Below are 17,842 nucleotides of genomic sequence, written 5' to 3' on the forward strand. Positions count from 1 at the left end.
TTTGATCCAATAATGAACTGGGTAAGTATATGCCATAAGAATATTCGTCTTTTTTTCCTATATAATTTGACACTTTTTCATATCATCGATGAACGGAGATGGACATGCTTTCCACTTTTGATACTATTCGGATATTGACATCGATCATTGAGATTCGCACGACCCACTTCCTTGTTTGCTTCGTTTTAACTCGTTCGGGGCCTAGTCGCACGCGTAACGGATACCGTGACCATTAAGTGTACGTAGCTGTAAACACGCATATTGATTATTGGCGACAGGTCTTCCACGAGATTCCGACGAGCTCTTTGCTTTTGACGAACTACGACCCATTCTACTCGCCCCTGCTGTCACGTTTGGATGCCGTTTTCTCTCGCCTTGGACATAACACGGAAGGCTGCAGGGAGTACGCGGTGTGCGCGATGTATCGGAGTCCCGCGCGTTACGCGCCATACTCGAACTTGGTCTCTGCCCAGTTGTCTAGGGAGCTGAACGAGCTAAGGAAACCCAGCAGCGACAATCCCGACGTTCTACGTTTCTTTAGATATATGAAAGCTGCGAAGGACGGCCAGGATGGCGTCAAGTGCGAAGAGATCTATTCGAATTGTGCGAACGCTCGCGAAGATCAAAGCCTGAAGCAAAATCAGGCGATGCTCGCGACGTACCAAGATATTAATAAGCTCGTTCAGGCCAGAAAGGTTTGAGAACGTCATAACTTACTTTCGTTACTGCTGTTAAGTTATAATTGCAAACGCAATAAAAAAAGAGGACGCATGGTATCTCATGTCGAATGTGTGAGCTTTAGGAGCAGTGGCCTTATAGTTCGCTGTTCGAGAGCACTAGTGCAATCGCTAAAAAGATTTAACGTTTGCTCTAATGATTGAACATTTGTTCATAGATATTGCGCATAATTAAAGTTTGTAGACGTTTTTAGTGGTGGATTACTACGGTCGCACGCGAGGCGCTCGAGAGGCTTCAAGATGCAAAACTACGATTTTTCTTTCTTTCTAAAATTTAATTAACTTTTAGACAGAACTTTTAAAATAAAAATAATATTTAAAAGTTTTCAAAACGGTCTCAACTTTAAATTTTGGGATAACATTTTAGATGAGAGAATCCGAAATTGATTTGCATTTGAAGCTTCTGAGAAAGTCTTAATCCGCCATTATTCGAATCTGCAACTTCTGTAACAAGCTCTTGTACCATACACAGTTTCCTAAATTATCGTTTGTAGCAAGTGTTGGCTCGATGTCGATATTACAGCAACATGTAAACCTGTGAAATCTCATAGCGAATTCGGTTGAACGCATTAGTGCGCACTGTTGCACATTAAAACCGTCGCATACAAGTCAGCGTAAAGATGCGTCTGCGTGTATGTGTTGGGTGTGTAATATAAATATGTAAACGGGTTAAATCGTGAAACCCTCAATGTGCTGTTTCGTAAAATATGTATTCGGCATTTTATTAGTCGAGATATTTACATTTTACTTCTAGATTAGATCAGTGTTTAACAACGGTTTTATTACGCATCAGTGTGCACTTAAGTTTATAATAATTTATAATACATATTTTTAAAATTATTGAAGTTTTTAGTATATATTTTTTCATTGCGTATTATGTTATTTAAATTTTGTTTTAAAACATGTTAAAAATAACAAACGCACTTTCTTGCATATAGGTATAATCAACTATTAAATCCAGTGAAAATGCATTGTGAGAACAAGGAACGTTTAGAACAGAGCGATATTTGATGCCGGCATAATTGTGGGCAAGCCAATATTAGTATTATTTTCTAAGCATCTTGGAAAGTGGAAACTGTTTTAAATAAGCAAGAATCTCTTAATTTACAAAATATATTTCGCTTTAGATTACGAGACGGGTACATGTGATTTAATCTACTTCTCACGTAACAAAGCGATTTAAAAATAGAAATGAGAGCTGATTATGATTTTAATATAAAAATATTATTAGAGAAATTTATTTTTTATAAGAGTAATCTTGTGGAGCTTACGCTCAAGAATTATACTAAAGAATATTTTTATTAGATTTAATTTGCTCAAATCTGTTGCAAATTTTAAAGGAGAATTTTAATGCAATAATATCCTTAAATAGGTATTTGCACAAATGAATGATCGGTAAATAATTTATAACGACATAAATAAATAATTAATTTGATGAGTTGTGTGAAATATGATGTATAATGTTAAAATTATTATATTTAATTTATATTTATTTATTGAATCTCTCTCATGTGTACACAAGATTTAATCTTGTGATGAATAATAGTGATTTTGCATATTTATTTATGTGACATGAGGATGAAGATGCTAATTTATGCAATCCGAATGAGAGACATGTTGCGCAAAGCACATGTGTATTTAGATTAACTCTAATTTTATTTAAAAATTGCGATTATTCCATTAATTGCATGATATATTTATAAATTGATGTACGCCAATAAAAGATTTATGACGTTAGTCACGCGGGTTTCTCCAAAGTAAGGCAGTGCAATGCGTCAGCATACGACATAATCATTTATGTAATCAAAATCCTGTTTAAGACATAAAGCGATAAGAATAAAAAAGGAGTTTTTTTGATTAAAAACATATGCATAGAACAGTGTGGTAAATCAGTCAAATCTTGTAACGAATGAAATTACATACGTCACAGAGTGCGCGCGTTACAAAGAAAATAGTAAATGTTATCTCGTGTATAAAGGAAAGTGATTTATGATTCAAGAACTGCTATTACGGCGCGAGAAAAAAAGAGCATCAGTAACGAAAGGCAGAATCGTACCCCCTAATATGGCGTTGACGTAGGTTGGGTTGTGTAAAATGGAGATGAAAGTACATTGACTTCCTCCCTCCTACAACGATGTACCTTCCGTCACCGTCTCCGTCTTTTAAGTCTACCTAGTTCCGGTTCTTATTCCGGATACCACTTTCACTTTCAATTTTTGTAAATCCTCCTGTTCGCCGTTCTAAGAATGACTTACGGATCCTATCCCCTCTCGGAACTCGAGATGGTACGCCATATAAATACAAAGATAATTCGTGTCAAGGCGTCATATAACTTTCGGCTTAAACTGTGCCTAGTACGTATTGACAAATTCTTAGTCTATCAGTATTTTGAATTAATTTTGAAACATTCGGTGTTTTAAGTTATATAAATTAACTCTTCTTTTACGCTCTAGTTTCTAATTAGTAAGGTAAGTTAAGACAATTTAACAAATTTCAAATTATTCTTAATTTTTTATCCCCTTTTAGTAGTTTTTTGTGTCAACTAGTTAAAAATTTATTTTAATCTTTTAAATTTTTTTAATTTGTTTTATTAGTTTTTGATTTACTCGTTGTTTAGTTAAAAGATTTTGGGCTGCTTATTTTGTTTCATCTAAAAGAAACTCGCGCTAATATCGTTACAATTTTTAATCATATATATATATATATATATATATATATATATATAATATATATATGTTACGGAGCAACAATTTATTTTGCAATTTCACAACTCAACTGAAAGATTTGTGGTCAGAAAAATAACTCTGAGATATATATATTACTATTATCACTCAAATGGAATGTGCGCGTGATCAGAATTGGAATCAGAAATCCGCTTACTTGTATTCTTTACTTCTGATTGGTGCGCTCATCTAACGGCACTTGGTGAACCAGCGCGTCGACTGCCAACAGTCGATCGCGAAAACCTGTGAGTGCTGTTTGAGAATCATCACGAGTACGTCTTTTGACAAGGATGTCGCGTAAGGAATATCGAATCGGGATAATTTGATAGTTTGGTGAGATATTTGATCATATTTAAATATATTTTCTCCTATTTTGATAAAAAAACATATAAATTATATGGTTGATTTCGTGTTAATAGTAATATAACTGTTTATGTTAAATAGATGCGTGTATTTAAAATATTTCAACGTTGATTTTGTTAATGCAAAATAAAACAGTGTTGCTAGAAATTTAACAAAAATATTAGAATATAACGGTGAAATTTGTAGTTTGCGGTAGTTCACATAGTTCACATAGTTTTAGGGACGGCAGATAAATGTTAATCAATTGTATCGATATGATGATTTGTGTCTTCCAATTTCTAATATACACATGTTTTGTTTTAAAACACTAATAGAGAGATCCGTGATTGCAGGTAGTGTAAATAGAAGAGCAGAATGCAACTGCAGCGGTTGTTGGTAATTCTAGGAGTCCTTTTGGCATTATCCTTGTTGGCATGTTGTCAGTCTACCGGGAAAATTACATTTCAGGATACGGCTACCGAACACCAAGCAGATGAACAAGGTAAGATATTTTATTTGTTGAAATTATTTGTATAAATAAATTTTTAATAATAACTTTTAACAGTTATATGTTTAATTCGTTGTATAATATTTAAAATTTTCATAAACGTCTAATTTTTTGACGTTACATAATTTAAATAAATATTTTTATGATATCTCAAATTATTATAATTTATTCTTTAATTTTAAACCGTAATATTTTGTTTAAAATAATAAAAATTATAAACTAGAATTATATATATGTAATTATATGTTGATTTATAATTTCAGAGAATCTCAAAGAAGTTTCATCGCAACAGAGAGGATTTAATCCTGTTCAACATGTAGAAGATTTATTCAGTTACATTGGTCTTGGAACTGGACGAAATGTTGATCCGTATTTGGCAAAAGTCAATGAACGTTGCTTAACTGGTGATTTAGCTGAATGTTTCAAATCACGAGCATTAAATTATTTTTCAGACTTTTTCGATCATGCCGAATATTCTTTAAATGATAATGTCCAAATTAAGCGAATGTCTGATCAAGTAATAACGGAAGTATATCGGCAGCCGTACGAATATTCCAATGAACCTAGGTATGTCATTATTTTTACAGGTACGAAAGTATATGCGTAATTGTATATATAGAAATATAGATATTCCTTTCTACACATAAGGTGTTTATACAATTATGAAATGCACAAATAATTTTCCTAAATGTTCTGATAATTAATCAGAAAAATATATGTTGTTTGAATTATTAATAAAATATAATAAGTACTGTGCCTTCTAAATTAAAAATAAATATGTTAAATAGGTCCGGTGAAACAGAATGGGATCAAATGGTCAATTTCATGAAAAGGAAGATGGAAAAGTTTGTTAAAACAATGTCCTTCGAACTAACTGTTCCTAAAGTAGAAACTGATCTTGACGAAGCTTATAAACCGAGATTTTTGAATGAAATTGCTGATGAAATCGATACACTTGAGAACAAGAAGGATTCGCTATTTTGTAAGTACTTATTTAAAATTATTACACGAGAGAAAATTCTTTTAATAATAGAAAACGTTTAATAAAATATTTTTAAAAATTCAAGAGCGTGATATATGTTTACGAGGACGCTCGCAAATCCATTCTTATGTCTGGTCAATTTAAATTATTTATGAAAGTCTATCTAATATATATAGATATATAAATTTTTTAAATATTTATTGTAGCAATCTTTAAGTATTAATTTATTGTGACACGTTTATGTATAATTTGTATTAATAGAATGTCATTGCGCATTATAGTCAATTAATTTCATGATTTAATGTCCGAAGTTAATAAAGATAATATTTTTATTTAATTTATTTATAAAGATTCTTTCCGTGTCAGATTGTTTATATTTATAAAATATAAAACAATTTTATACGCAAAATTAGGATTTTTAATATTTTTATATTAAGTATTACTTATACATATATTAAGAATATAAATATTATATTATATAGACCTATTATATAGACCAATTAATTAATAATAAATAAACTTAATTTAAAAATTAACTATTGTTTTTATTTAATTTTGTTTAATAGTTAAAATTATTTAAAAGATTAAAAGAGCGAAATTAGGTTACTTAAATTATTTAAGTTTATTAAATGCAAATTTATTATGTATTAAAACAAACTTTGAATTTGTTTTAGCTCGTAATCGACTCAAAAAATTTCTTATACCGTTCTTGCTCGTCGTAAAGCTCTTCAAAGTGAAGCTACTATTATTATTGCCTTTAATTTTGGGACTAGCTTCATTCAAGAAGTTCCTTGGATTTTTGGCCATCATCATTCCTGGTCTAATAGGTTTCTTTAAGCTTTACAAACCGTACCCACATTATTATCCAGTATACACTAAAAACGGAGTTGCTCAACCTCATTACGAATCACATTCGAATTTTGATTATCATGGTGATCATTATGGAAATGTAGATTCCTATAGTCACGATTTAGCATATCGCGGATATCAGCATTATAAATCCTAATCTATCGATTTATTTATTACATTATATTTCTAAAAAACAGATTATGATTTAATAATTAAATTTTTAGTTTACAAATATTATTTATATATGAAATGTTTATTTTTATAATTTAAAGCATACTTTTTTTATTTAATAAGTTGTATATATATATTCAAATATGTGCCTGAAATATATATAGTTGAATATATGTATAATTAAAGCATGAATGTGTAAGTTTATATATTCTCTTTTTGAATAAAAATATTGAAATTTATTATTTTAATTTTGCTATATCGATTTGAATATTTCTTCAATTGTATGACAAGTTGTTTTTTATTAATTTATATTAATTATGTATATAATTTTAAGTTTTGGAATCAAATCTAAAATTATATGAATTGTACATATAATTAAGGCGTGAATGTGCAAGTTCATATATGTATATTCTTTTTTTGAATAAAAATAAAATTAAAACTTACTATTTAAATTCTGCAATATTGATTTTTATATTTATCATATAGCAACCTGTTTTCTGTTACATTATGTTAATTATATATATGTATAATTAAGTTTCTGTCAATATCTAAAATATATCTACATATATTCAAAGATATTCTGTTTATATTTATTGTTGGAAATTATTGAATCTTTCTATATATGGTATGTGCATGCATAATAGAGTACAATTGGCTTTCTTATTGTCTTAGTTTCTAACCTATTATTCTTGCGCTACTTTTATGATATAGGTATGCTTTCAATGTCGAGAATCGATGTATAATATGTTCACGTGATATTAATTTGTTCACAAAGATTATAAGAATTATCGCAACTGGGTTAATGATTATGATATAAAATTAAGCAAGAGAGAACGCGCTTAATTGTTTTCTGATTCGCTATTAAAATGAAAACGACGTTCTTTAGTATTACAAGCTTTCTACAAAATTTCCTCTAGGTGAAAACTAATCCAAGAAATTGTCATTTAAAAGGATAATATAAGTCATGTAAGATTTTAGCAGTCTGTGCATTATAGCATTAAATAATATATGTATAATAATTGTATATCGGTGTATAAATTGATAAAATTGTAACCAAGTGAACAAATAATGATGTTTATATTCTGTTTCTTTGGAGTTTAATTTGTACAAAATTCAAGTTAATAAACAATTTTAAAAATATTATTTCAATATTTGTATTAATTTGTATTTAAAAAATTAACTATAAATTCGTTAAAATATTGCAATTATGAATATATTTGATATTTTGTGTAATTTTTAATGTTTAGTTCCTTGATATCGAAAATTTTGAAACATCTAAGAAATATGTTTTTATTGAGGAGCAAAACTTTTCTCTCTCTTTCTCTCTCTCTCTCTCTTCCTTTGTCTCTCTGTCTGTCTGTCTCTTCTCTCTAGAGAAAGATTCATACTATAATCAACAGCGTTTATGACTCTTGCGTGAGTCGATTCCACATATATCATCAATAGGCTGTTTACTTATGCAACACATTTCATATTTGTTTTCATAATGACTGTTTAAATTAGATTTAAACCGTTTAGATTTACATTAATAACACAAGTATTTAAGCTGCTTATCAATTTTTCACACTTATTGTGTGTAAATGTAAAATTTTAAAAAGAGTATAAGTAGGTAAAAATATATAAGTTTTATATTACAATTGAATAAGATTAAAAGTTGTAAAGCTTTAATGAAAAATTAGAAATTGTAAGGTTGTATTGAACCATTATTTTAACAGCAACAAAGATTTTTAACTTAGGAACTTGATTGATACGCACTTGATGCGTATAATAATAATGATATAAATTTATATACAAAATTTATATATAAAATATAAATTTATATATAAAATATAAATTTATATATAATATATATTTATATATAAAATATAAATTTATATATAAAATGTAAATTTATGGTTTTTTTAATTTAATCAAAAAATGTACCGTTATCTAAAAATATTAGTTACATGTCTGATCGCATTTAAATCACTCGTAGATAGTTGATTATTGTCGAAACGTCTCTCTAATTCCGTGAAAATGCTGTGCGCGATATTACACCGGTTTTTTCTCAGGTGCACAACGAGGAACTATCTTGTACACAAACCGGTCTGATACGATTCTCACTCGCGATCCAGAGAATCGGATAGAACGGACCTGCTGACCAAGTGGCCCCGTTTGTCGAGAAGACCGGAAGCGGCTGATCACCCCGCGATATATGGAAAGCAATTTGATAGAAATGCACGTCAGTTCTAACCCTTCGGAATTACTTGTATTAGAATGTTAAATCACTCTTTTTATAATTACGGACAAAGAAGAAATGAAATTATATACACTGCAATTACAGTAATAATGATAGTCAAAATTAAAATGATAATGAGAACAAATTGCGATATGTTAAATTTTCTTTTTTTTTGTTTTAAATAATAAAATATTGGCGCAATTAATAGCGACTAAATTACATTGGAATAGTCACAAATCTTATACGTATTTATATCTTTTATAACTTATTTATGTTGATAAAAATAAATAAGTAAAAAATAAAAAGAATACTATATATATAAAGGATATCTTTATGCTATATATGAGAAATTTTTGAATGCAATGCGTGATACTTCAAATCAATAATTTGTATTTGACAGGGAAGGTAATTAATCTTCCTGTGTTTGACGATCATATATATGTGAGTGAAAGATTATAAATAAAGAACAAGCTCGACATATTATATACAATGCGATTATTTGACCGTCGTGCTGCAAAGAAAATGCAGTAGTAGATACGTGCGAACTAGTGCATTTATAATAACATAAATTTTCCTAGATATGTGCTAGCATATCTATGTCGAATTACCAAGAACACTTAGGATGCTCACGCGTAATGTAAGTAAGCGCAATACAGCGAAAGCGATGCCCGCAAATAAAATAGGCCGTCTGACTTTTCGGCTTTCGGATATTTTCTATTAAATTGCCAGAGATTAAGTTTCTTTGCGAGGAATATACTTGAAAATTTTTCGTATATATATACTTTCTACATTTCCATGACCGATTTCATTTCCTATAAAGCACATAACTCGTTTTAACTGTGTAAGCGATGTTTTACGACAGTACAGTTACACGTACTGAATAATAATTGCCAATGTATTATTTTATTAGTTCTGATTGTTAATGTTGCACTTTTTTAGTTTGAATCGTGCTATTTTCTTTTATCATCGTACAATGGTTTCGAGTTATCTCATATTATGAGTGTGTATACCATTTGCTGCATTAACGCCTATTATTTTATAAAATTTATAAAAATACATAATCAGATACAATAAATTTAATGAAGAGATAAGTAAAAAAAGGCAATTTTAAACAGTAACTTTTTAACGCAGCATAAATCGAAATAATGACAAAATGATGTTGTGTGATATGAGATGTAGTATGTAGTTATATTTGCATGCTATATAGGGTAATTACTCTTTTATTTCGAACGACGCGTGTACACACATTCAGGATCCTCACAAAATACCCGTTCGGAATTCGACGTAACGGTTCATGGAGCACCAGAACGTTCGTTCTTGCGAGTGCCTTGGTTACACTATGGTACAGTTTGCGTGGGGAAAGATCGGCTAACGTGTATATACGGACGAGCTTTCGCGGCTAGGTCGATCGCGACGTTAACCTCTGTACTGCGAAAGTCGCTTTTACGAGAAAACGGGCTGAATTCGAGAACGAGAGAGGCGGATATGCCCGTTTTCTTCGATCTTTCCCACGCCTCATTATCCATCCAGTTAACAGTATTCGATTTATTTAAGAGATGTCTCCAATTATAATATCAAATACTATTTCACGTAGACATCTAACTGAATGGCTATATTATGTCTTTATTTTATATTTGCATAAGTATATATACATACATAATGTAAATGTTGAAGGATTGTGAAGATTATTCTAATATATAATATTGCACGTATAAATATTTGAGATAATTATTTTAAGATTGGCACCAGATCTGATAGTAAAACATTGCTTATTCTGTTTGCCATAATTACGGTGATATTATTTATTGCAACCAAATACTTTAGACGGTAGTCTGCGGGCTTTTTTGTAATTAATTAAAAAAACTAGATGCACTTTTCATTACGAAATAGACATAAATAAGTATTAATATTTCTTCATGCATTATATAACTTCATACTTGTTTCGTGAAAGATGTATTTTGCCAGACAAGTTTGATGAGAAATAGTTTCTTATATAATAGTTTTTTTATGCGAGAGAGAGAGAGAGAGAGAGAACCCCTGGTTTAATTAAATCATATAACGTGTACGACTTGATTAATTGTCAAAATAATGAAACTTGACTTAATAAGCTTGCATATTTCTTGGTAGTGAAACGTGCATCGCAATGCTTAGTTAGTAAATTATTACTTTCTAGAATAATTTCTTAACTTTATACACGTACCTTGTTTATTATAGATTAGCTTTGTAACGGGTATTACAAGTCCGATGAAACATTAATGATCTTTACTCATTGGAAAATGTTTCTGAATGGTGCTTAAATAGCACTCAACTCCGTATATCCGTCACATGTGACATGCAATGCGATAAATATGCAATTGACGATACCTTCGCTCACTCGTCTCTTTGCTTGTCTTTACTTTCCTCGGAATTTTTGTAATGCATCGCTGCTTTCTACACGTTTGCACTTTGTAATCGAAGTGACGTAGGCAGATTTACGAGCAAATTAATGAATGACGAGTGAACACATCCGATAGGACTTACTCCTCAATAAGGATGTAACATCGGGAACAACGGAAGCAATAAAATTAATCGAATCCGAGTCGCTCGATTGTTCATCAGATTATACGTGATGTATGTGCGTGCGCATGTGTGTGTGTGTGTGTGTGTGTGTGTGTGTGTAACGTGTGATTACTGATTAGATGTAATGCTGTCTATAAGGCAGGTACATGTATTAACATTGCGAATGTACCGATACGAGTTAGAGTTTCTCTTCAACACCCTGCATCTTTGTCATTCTGGAACAAACGTATATCCGGTACATCTGCAAATTAAATGAGATAATTTAAAACGCATGAATGCTTCTTCGCCGAATTCCTCTGCTCCAGTAATTCTCTTGAATTATACTCGTTTATCCTAGCTTTCCCAGTATCTCGGCTTTCCTTCTTAAACATCGCTCGTGGTCGAGTCTCATCTCTCTACCCTAAAAGTCCAGTAGAGAAGGTTCGTCGTGAAACGACGCGGCTAGAGCCCGCGATTAACGTGCCGCACGAGTCGCACGCTCGCGTATAAGGTAGACGCTTACGCATTTGCGAGCTGGGGATGGATGGCGTGCGTGCTCTACATCCGTGACACGGTTCTCGCGGGCGGGCAGGTCGGGTAATGGTCCATCAGAACTATAGGGGCTCGCGTGTTTGCGGCTGTTTACATACATGAGCCATACGTACTGCTCTTCACCTACACACAAGGCCACGCGAGTGATGAGCCGCTACTCTTTCGCGAGTTTACGACGCCGGTGCCGGTGTATCGTGCATCGCTGGGAACCAGTTTTGCGCGCACGCTTGAGGATGACGACGCCGTTCTCCTCCCCTTCAGAAGAGATACGTTGGCGTCGTTCTCCTTATTTGCGCGTCGCCGGGCATCGTATAGGTATGCGCATCGCGGAAATACCAGTTTGTGAATAAAGGACGACAAGCTTTAACTTTGATATCGGTTTGATTTTCTCCTCTTCGCGCTTGCAAAACAGAATGAGCGACTCATCCCACCACCAAGGACGACTATCTGAGCCTGAGCACACTGTGGCAGATCCATTGCGGCCGTTCTCAAAGCCTTATTAAAGGCAAAAGTGGGTACCACTACCATTCGTCCATAGCCATCGCCACCCGCTACCCGCCACTCGCCATTCGCGTCATCATCGTCTCGCGCAGGGGGCCCCTATATACTTCCCGCGGGAGGTGGTGCGACGACATCGTGCACACCTTAGTATCTACTAAGGCGGATATCTACGTATATAAACGCGTCGGGGCGAGACGCGAGTTCAGAAGTCTTGTGCTACTCCTCGATTCACGTACCGGGATTGGGAAGAGAAGCGCGTCGAGATAAACTCTTCGCGACATCGACCAGCTGATCCGCGAATTGAGAAAAGAACTGCCACTTTACCTCCGCGCGCACATCTCGTACATCCCTTTCTCGCGTTTCTGTAGCTTTTAAGGCTTCGGGCCAACAGGTAGGTCAATTTATCATTTCCATTATTCGCGGATCATCAGCATGTCGCTCGAAGGCACGCGCATCGACAATTGTACCTTACCTTACATGTGATTGGCACGTTCTTGACGGGCGTTGAGCATTTATTTCAGATTTGTTGTGATTTGTTCTTATAATTTAACTGTGAATCAAATTTTATTTTTGTTATATTTATATACATTAAATTGCTTTTTAGTTTCAATCTGGATCTTGATGGTTATTGGATATTGTTAAGATTTTTATCTATCTTTATTTTTTTAATTTTTTATTTATTTTAGATTTTTAAATTTTAAATTTTATTTTATATTAAATCTTTGAGTTAAGCAAAAACACAAGATATATAATTTTTACTTATTTTTTGTATTTTTGCTTAATTAATAGCTTTCTCTCTGTGATTGTTTTTCGTGGATTATTGATCTTTCGTTATACTGATCTGCGTCATGAAATGTTTCAGCAGAAGAGCACCATGAAGACGACTTTTATATTGATTTTGTTTGGCCTTGGGGTATGTTTGGCTAACCCTTTGGAGAAGAAGGAAAAAATAAGCGTCGTTGAGCAGCAGACCGTGACGCTAACAGATCGAGCTAAGTACGAGGAGGAACTTCTTCGTAAACTCAACTCGAAATGCTCCCAGAACGACATCAGCAGTTGCGTGATGTTGAAGTTGGTGACGTACATGAATAAGCTGCTGAAGAAGGCTTCGATCGAGCTGACGGACGACATCGAGATCAGGAAGACGAGCCCGACGTCGGAAGATGTGATCACGTTCGAGGCCGGCAGAAGCAAGGACGATGAGATTCAGGTTCTTGATCTCGTCGCGAATAAAGTTTACGCCTTCATCAAATCGAGGAGTATCAAATGGAGACTTCTACCCGAAGACGACATTGTCGCATCTGCGTCGGAAGACGAGACCGGCTCGCTAAACTTAGGTCTGTCTATTGAGCGCGCCGACAGACCTGTTCAAGACGGTAATTATAACTTTTATACTATTCTGTCAAAGAATTTTCAAAAATATGTTTTAAATAGAATTAAGTATTTAATTAAATGTTAATTTATGTTTGATAAGCTGCGGCAAACGCACTCTAATTAATTAATTTACTTTATAAAAATTTATATAATCAGACGTTATGCTTTTATAAATTTTAAAGATTTGATATAAATAAACTTGATAATTAAGCTTTGAATTAAAATTCTGTTAAGCATCATGTAAAATATTATTATCTATTCGTCATTTTTAATTTGCAAAACTCCATTTACTTTAATTACTCAAAAGTTATATATATATATATAGATATGTTAACATTTTTATTATCCTAAAATTATGCCAGCATTAGACAAAATAATTTTAATAACTAGTGTGATATTTATCAAAATTATTATCGAACAATCTTATATGGTTAAATAACGTGTCCGGTGTCAGTTTTCCTCTGGTTTCAATTTTCGTTGTTTTCACAGTGAGTAAAGTTGTGTCACCGACTACACTAAACAAATAGCTTTCACCTTTAGCTCGTTAATCTGCTCATTCATCCGCTCATCACCGAACTTTATTGCTTTTTCTATGGAAAGTCTAATTATGTATCTGTAAAATCGTTTCTTCATCTTCTCTTTGACTAACTCGCCGAAAGTGATAATAGCGTAATTCGTTCCACCTTTTGTAGGCCGTGGAAAAAAGGGTAACAGTATGGGTCCGTTGATCGCCGCAGCCGTCTTAAAGATCGGTCTCATTGGTGGTCTCGCGTTCAAGGCTCTCGCCCTCCTGGTCGGCAAAGCTCTCCTTTTGTCGAAGATCGCGCTTCTATTGGCTACTATCATAGGCCTGAAGAAACTCTTCTCGCACGGAAAACACGTGACCTACGAGGTAGTGGCGCATCCTCACCACAGCTCGAGCCATTCGTTCGACCATGGCCATGGTGGTGATAGTTACTCTAGCGGTTGGGCGAGAAGCTTCCACGAACAAACGTCGATTCCTGGACAGCCAGACGCCCACGAGTTGGCTTATGCGGCGCACGTAAAGTGATTGATTCCTATCATTCGAAGCAGGATCCAAAAATCGCCGAGATCGACGTTTGAGACGAGAAGTGCGACGTTCTTGGATCCGTACCAAACCTATTCTTGAGAATCATTCCTAGATTTACAGAATATTTATTTCTATCCATAATTATCAACTTTACTTCGTCCTTTTTCCTTTCTCGTTTCTTTTATCCTCAACGTTATAATTCTCTTTAATCTTCTTTTTTTTCTTTGATACTATTATATATACCTAAATTTCCGAACGACTGCACGACGCATGAATACGTCAATGACACACAGCGACGCACGTGTTTATGACAACGCAACGGCGACATCAGGATGTCACGTCACGATTTACGGATACGTAGGCAGGTGGGCAGGAGATTCTTGGATGCGTACGCATGAAGGATACGCATCACAAGAATCTTACCCACTTTCGCGACTCTACTTGTGAATATAATCACATTGCAGATACTATGAGACTCTCGTCATTAGGACATCAAATTATGCACGAGCGTTATATTCTTCTCGCTTCTCACATTACAGTATTTAGATCTGTGATATCTCAAGAGCTTAGGATTACGTTTACAACATGCATTAAACGTTAAACGTGATTACTCTACTTTCAGTTTGTATTCTCGCATCTCTGCCGTAGTATAGATATAACTGTCTCATTTTATATTGAATTTTATTCTAGATCTAGATCGATTAATTTTGGAGGCTATACTATGATTACACTTGACGTTAATTGTGCGGTTAAATGAATATGAGAGAATTTTTTGTTGATATTGTTTATTTGATATTTATAATTTATTTATATTTATAAGGTTATTTTTTTTTTAAATTAAGAATTTTATATTTATCAAAGGTAATCACTTTTAACGTTAAATGTTATTTGAAATTAGGGCAAAAGATGTTGAAATGAGATCAACGTCAAGAGAATTATCATTAAAATGATATGATACTAAAAGCTCAAAAAAGTCCTCCAAGCTCTTTTCATCGGTTTTTTGAATATCTGTGTAATTTTAGTGTGATGAATCGTAAAGAGAGAAGTTATAAAATTCTCTCTACTTTTGTAAATAATTAGTAAATAGTAAAACAATTACACGTACGCTGTGTAATTAATTTGCCGATTACTTCGTTTGTATTTTAAATTAGAATTTGTCATTTTTAACAGAGAGTCCTGTAGTAATTTACTTGACACAACGGACGGACAAGTTTATATAGATATACACGTTTACACTTCTTTAACAGAGAAGAATAACTTGAACGTACAACGCCAGAATGACGAAAAATAATGACTGACAATGAGTTACATAAGTGCATGTATATTCTATTTATATTAATGTTAATATCTTAAATTAATATGTGTTTAATTTATGATTGTCTGATTAACAAGACTGTGAAATGTATAGTAATACTTTTTATATTATTTTTTATACCAACAAAAATAAATTATTTATTATTTTTATAGAACTTTTTGTTTATTTGTCACATTTATAAATATGGAAATATTATAAACGATTTTTATTTTTATACTTTAGTTATAACAATAATATAGTTTTTTATATGTAGCTAAATTATTACAGCTAAAAAATATCATAATATGCTCAACGAATAAAAATAAAAATTAAATCAAGATTTTTATTCAAAGCAAGACATCAATACTGAAGTAGTTGTTATTATCTATAATCAAATTTTTCAGAACACCTTTGATTCGCATACATATTGTACAAATTGAGAGACTACTGAACACATTCCATCTTTATTTCTTATTTTTTACAATAAAACTTGATTATAATTATTTATAATTGCTCACAGTTGCTCAATTGTAAAACGTAGTAAAGATAATAGCGAATGCTAGTGATTTGTTGCAATCTCTTAATACATTACTTATTTTGGAATAAAAAAAATCGTGGAGAAGATTTAATATTTAAGGTTGTCCTCCTTTTTTAATGGTGATGACTGATGTCTTTGAAAAAACAACTTTCAAGTTAATCGAGACGGATACGCTCGACTACGCTAAACATAAATCCCTGCGAACTATACTGGGTACTACAAGTATTTTAGTCACGATCGTTAGTTGTGGTCTATTTAAGATAACTTGTAGACTGGATAGAGCAAAACATCGCGCATCGTGTGGATATGAGAATAAAAGTTACCGCGATTTCACATCCAGGCGATTAATTTCGATAGTTTAGCTTAGATGCTTAACAAAACAAAGTTGCGAGTGTGTGCGATAGAAAATTTGAAATTTAATAATAATTAAAACATGTAACGTTACTAATTAACAAGTAATGAAAGGGTAAAAGTCGTGATAAAAATTACATTAGTAAAAAATTACTTTTGTACCCATCTCAAAGAGACAAACAAGAGATTTAACATTATTACGTGAGATTCTTATGTAAAAGACGAATTTTTCTTAGCAGTTAAGTCATCGAAGATATTTTTTTATATTAAATGTTAAATGCAACGATTTTTGCATTTTTGCGATTTTTAGAGGGCTTTTAGCGTCAAGTTTGTGGCGCTTTATTTTTACTAGTTTATTGTGTGTATGGCGTAATGTGCGTCTGCGTTTGATACAGACGTAACTGTTACTGTAAATCCTTGTAATATACTGTAGTATATTGCATATTGTTGTATGTTGTATATTGTTTAAAAACCGCAAATCTTTTTTTTTGCAACTTATAATATTCCGTCATATCGATAATCATTAATTTCTGTACACTTTTCTTATAATTTATTTTTCAATTTACTCATATGTATATGCATATCTATAGAATATATACATCTGTAATATTTATCTAAGTAGGATAAAAAAATTTTGAATTTATGTTTTGAAGAGGAATTGGATCGAAGGGAAAACTACCTGTGGACGTGGACCACGTGATACGTCAGGCATTTCTCATTCAAATAAGTTGACCTCCATTTGAGAATGCCCGCTTTCTCCATCCTGATCGGTTTTAAAGGATCCGAAGGAAGATATTCGCGAGATAAGACAGATGCGATGTGGCAGAAAGAGAGTACCGTTCGTCTCGTACCATTCAGGAAATCAACTTTCGATTTCCGACGTACAGGGGCATCGCGGACTTGACCCAATTTCTATATCCTTTTTTTCTTTCTCTTTCTTTTTCGAAAAGCGTTCGCACGCGTGGCGGAGAAAGAAGTTGAGGTCTGGTGTGTCCGAAACCTCGATCGTATACGGATATCGTTGACATACCGATGTCCGTTGATAAATACTTTTTTTTTTAAACCTGACTCAATTACTGTTATTACAAACTGTTACCATCTGCTATTTGCAGG

The 17,842-nt window shown here is 32.7% G+C and overlaps 3 protein-coding genes across 8 annotated transcripts in view; all 3 read left to right on the top strand.

Annotated features, from left to right (window-relative positions):
* Positions 1-3,245, top strand: part of Osi24 (Protein) — a 29,557-nt gene extending 26,312 nt beyond the window's left edge. For all 5 annotated transcript variants that reach the window (XM_077415490.1, XM_077415493.1, XM_077415494.1 and 2 more), the window contains one exon: positions 279-3,245. In XM_077415490.1, coding sequence (XP_077271616.1) covers positions 279-701 — 423 coding nt within the window. In that variant the 3' untranslated portion in view covers positions 702-3,245. The remainder of the gene's footprint in view (positions 1-278) is intronic.
* Positions 3,246-3,500: 255 nt separating this feature from the next.
* Osi2 (DUF1676 domain-containing protein Osi2) lies at positions 3,501-6,515 on the top strand. 2 transcript variants are annotated; one of them, XM_077415500.1, is made up of 5 exons: positions 3,501-3,793; positions 4,140-4,304; positions 4,574-4,877; positions 5,099-5,292; positions 5,967-6,515. In XM_077415500.1, the coding sequence occupies exons 2-5, from the start codon at positions 4,178-4,180 to the stop codon at positions 6,296-6,298; spliced, it is 957 nt and encodes a 318-aa protein (XP_077271626.1). In that variant the 5' UTR covers positions 3,501-3,793; positions 4,140-4,177; the 3' UTR covers positions 6,299-6,515. The 2 variants fall into 2 exon arrangements, with proteins under 2 accessions (XP_077271626.1, XP_077271625.1); XM_077415499.1 differs by having other exon boundaries at positions 3,502-3,793; positions 4,156-4,304; positions 5,967-6,513.
* Positions 6,516-8,451: 1,936 nt separating this feature from the next.
* On the top strand, positions 8,452-17,353 carry LOC143902523 (uncharacterized). The gene is made up of 2 exons (XM_077415502.1): positions 8,452-13,497; positions 14,188-17,353. Exons 1-2 carry the CDS (start codon positions 12,975-12,977, stop codon positions 14,544-14,546), a joined length of 882 nt encoding a protein of 293 aa, XP_077271628.1. The 5' UTR covers positions 8,452-12,974; the 3' UTR covers positions 14,547-17,353.
* Positions 17,354-17,842: the final 489 nt, after the last annotated feature.

This window comes from Temnothorax americanus, unplaced genomic scaffold (assembly GCF_048541705.1).
Source record: "Temnothorax americanus isolate GAGA-0224 unplaced genomic scaffold, ASM4854170v1 Scaffold4, whole genome shotgun sequence".
Taxonomy (NCBI): Eukaryota; Metazoa; Arthropoda; class Insecta; order Hymenoptera; family Formicidae; genus Temnothorax; species Temnothorax americanus.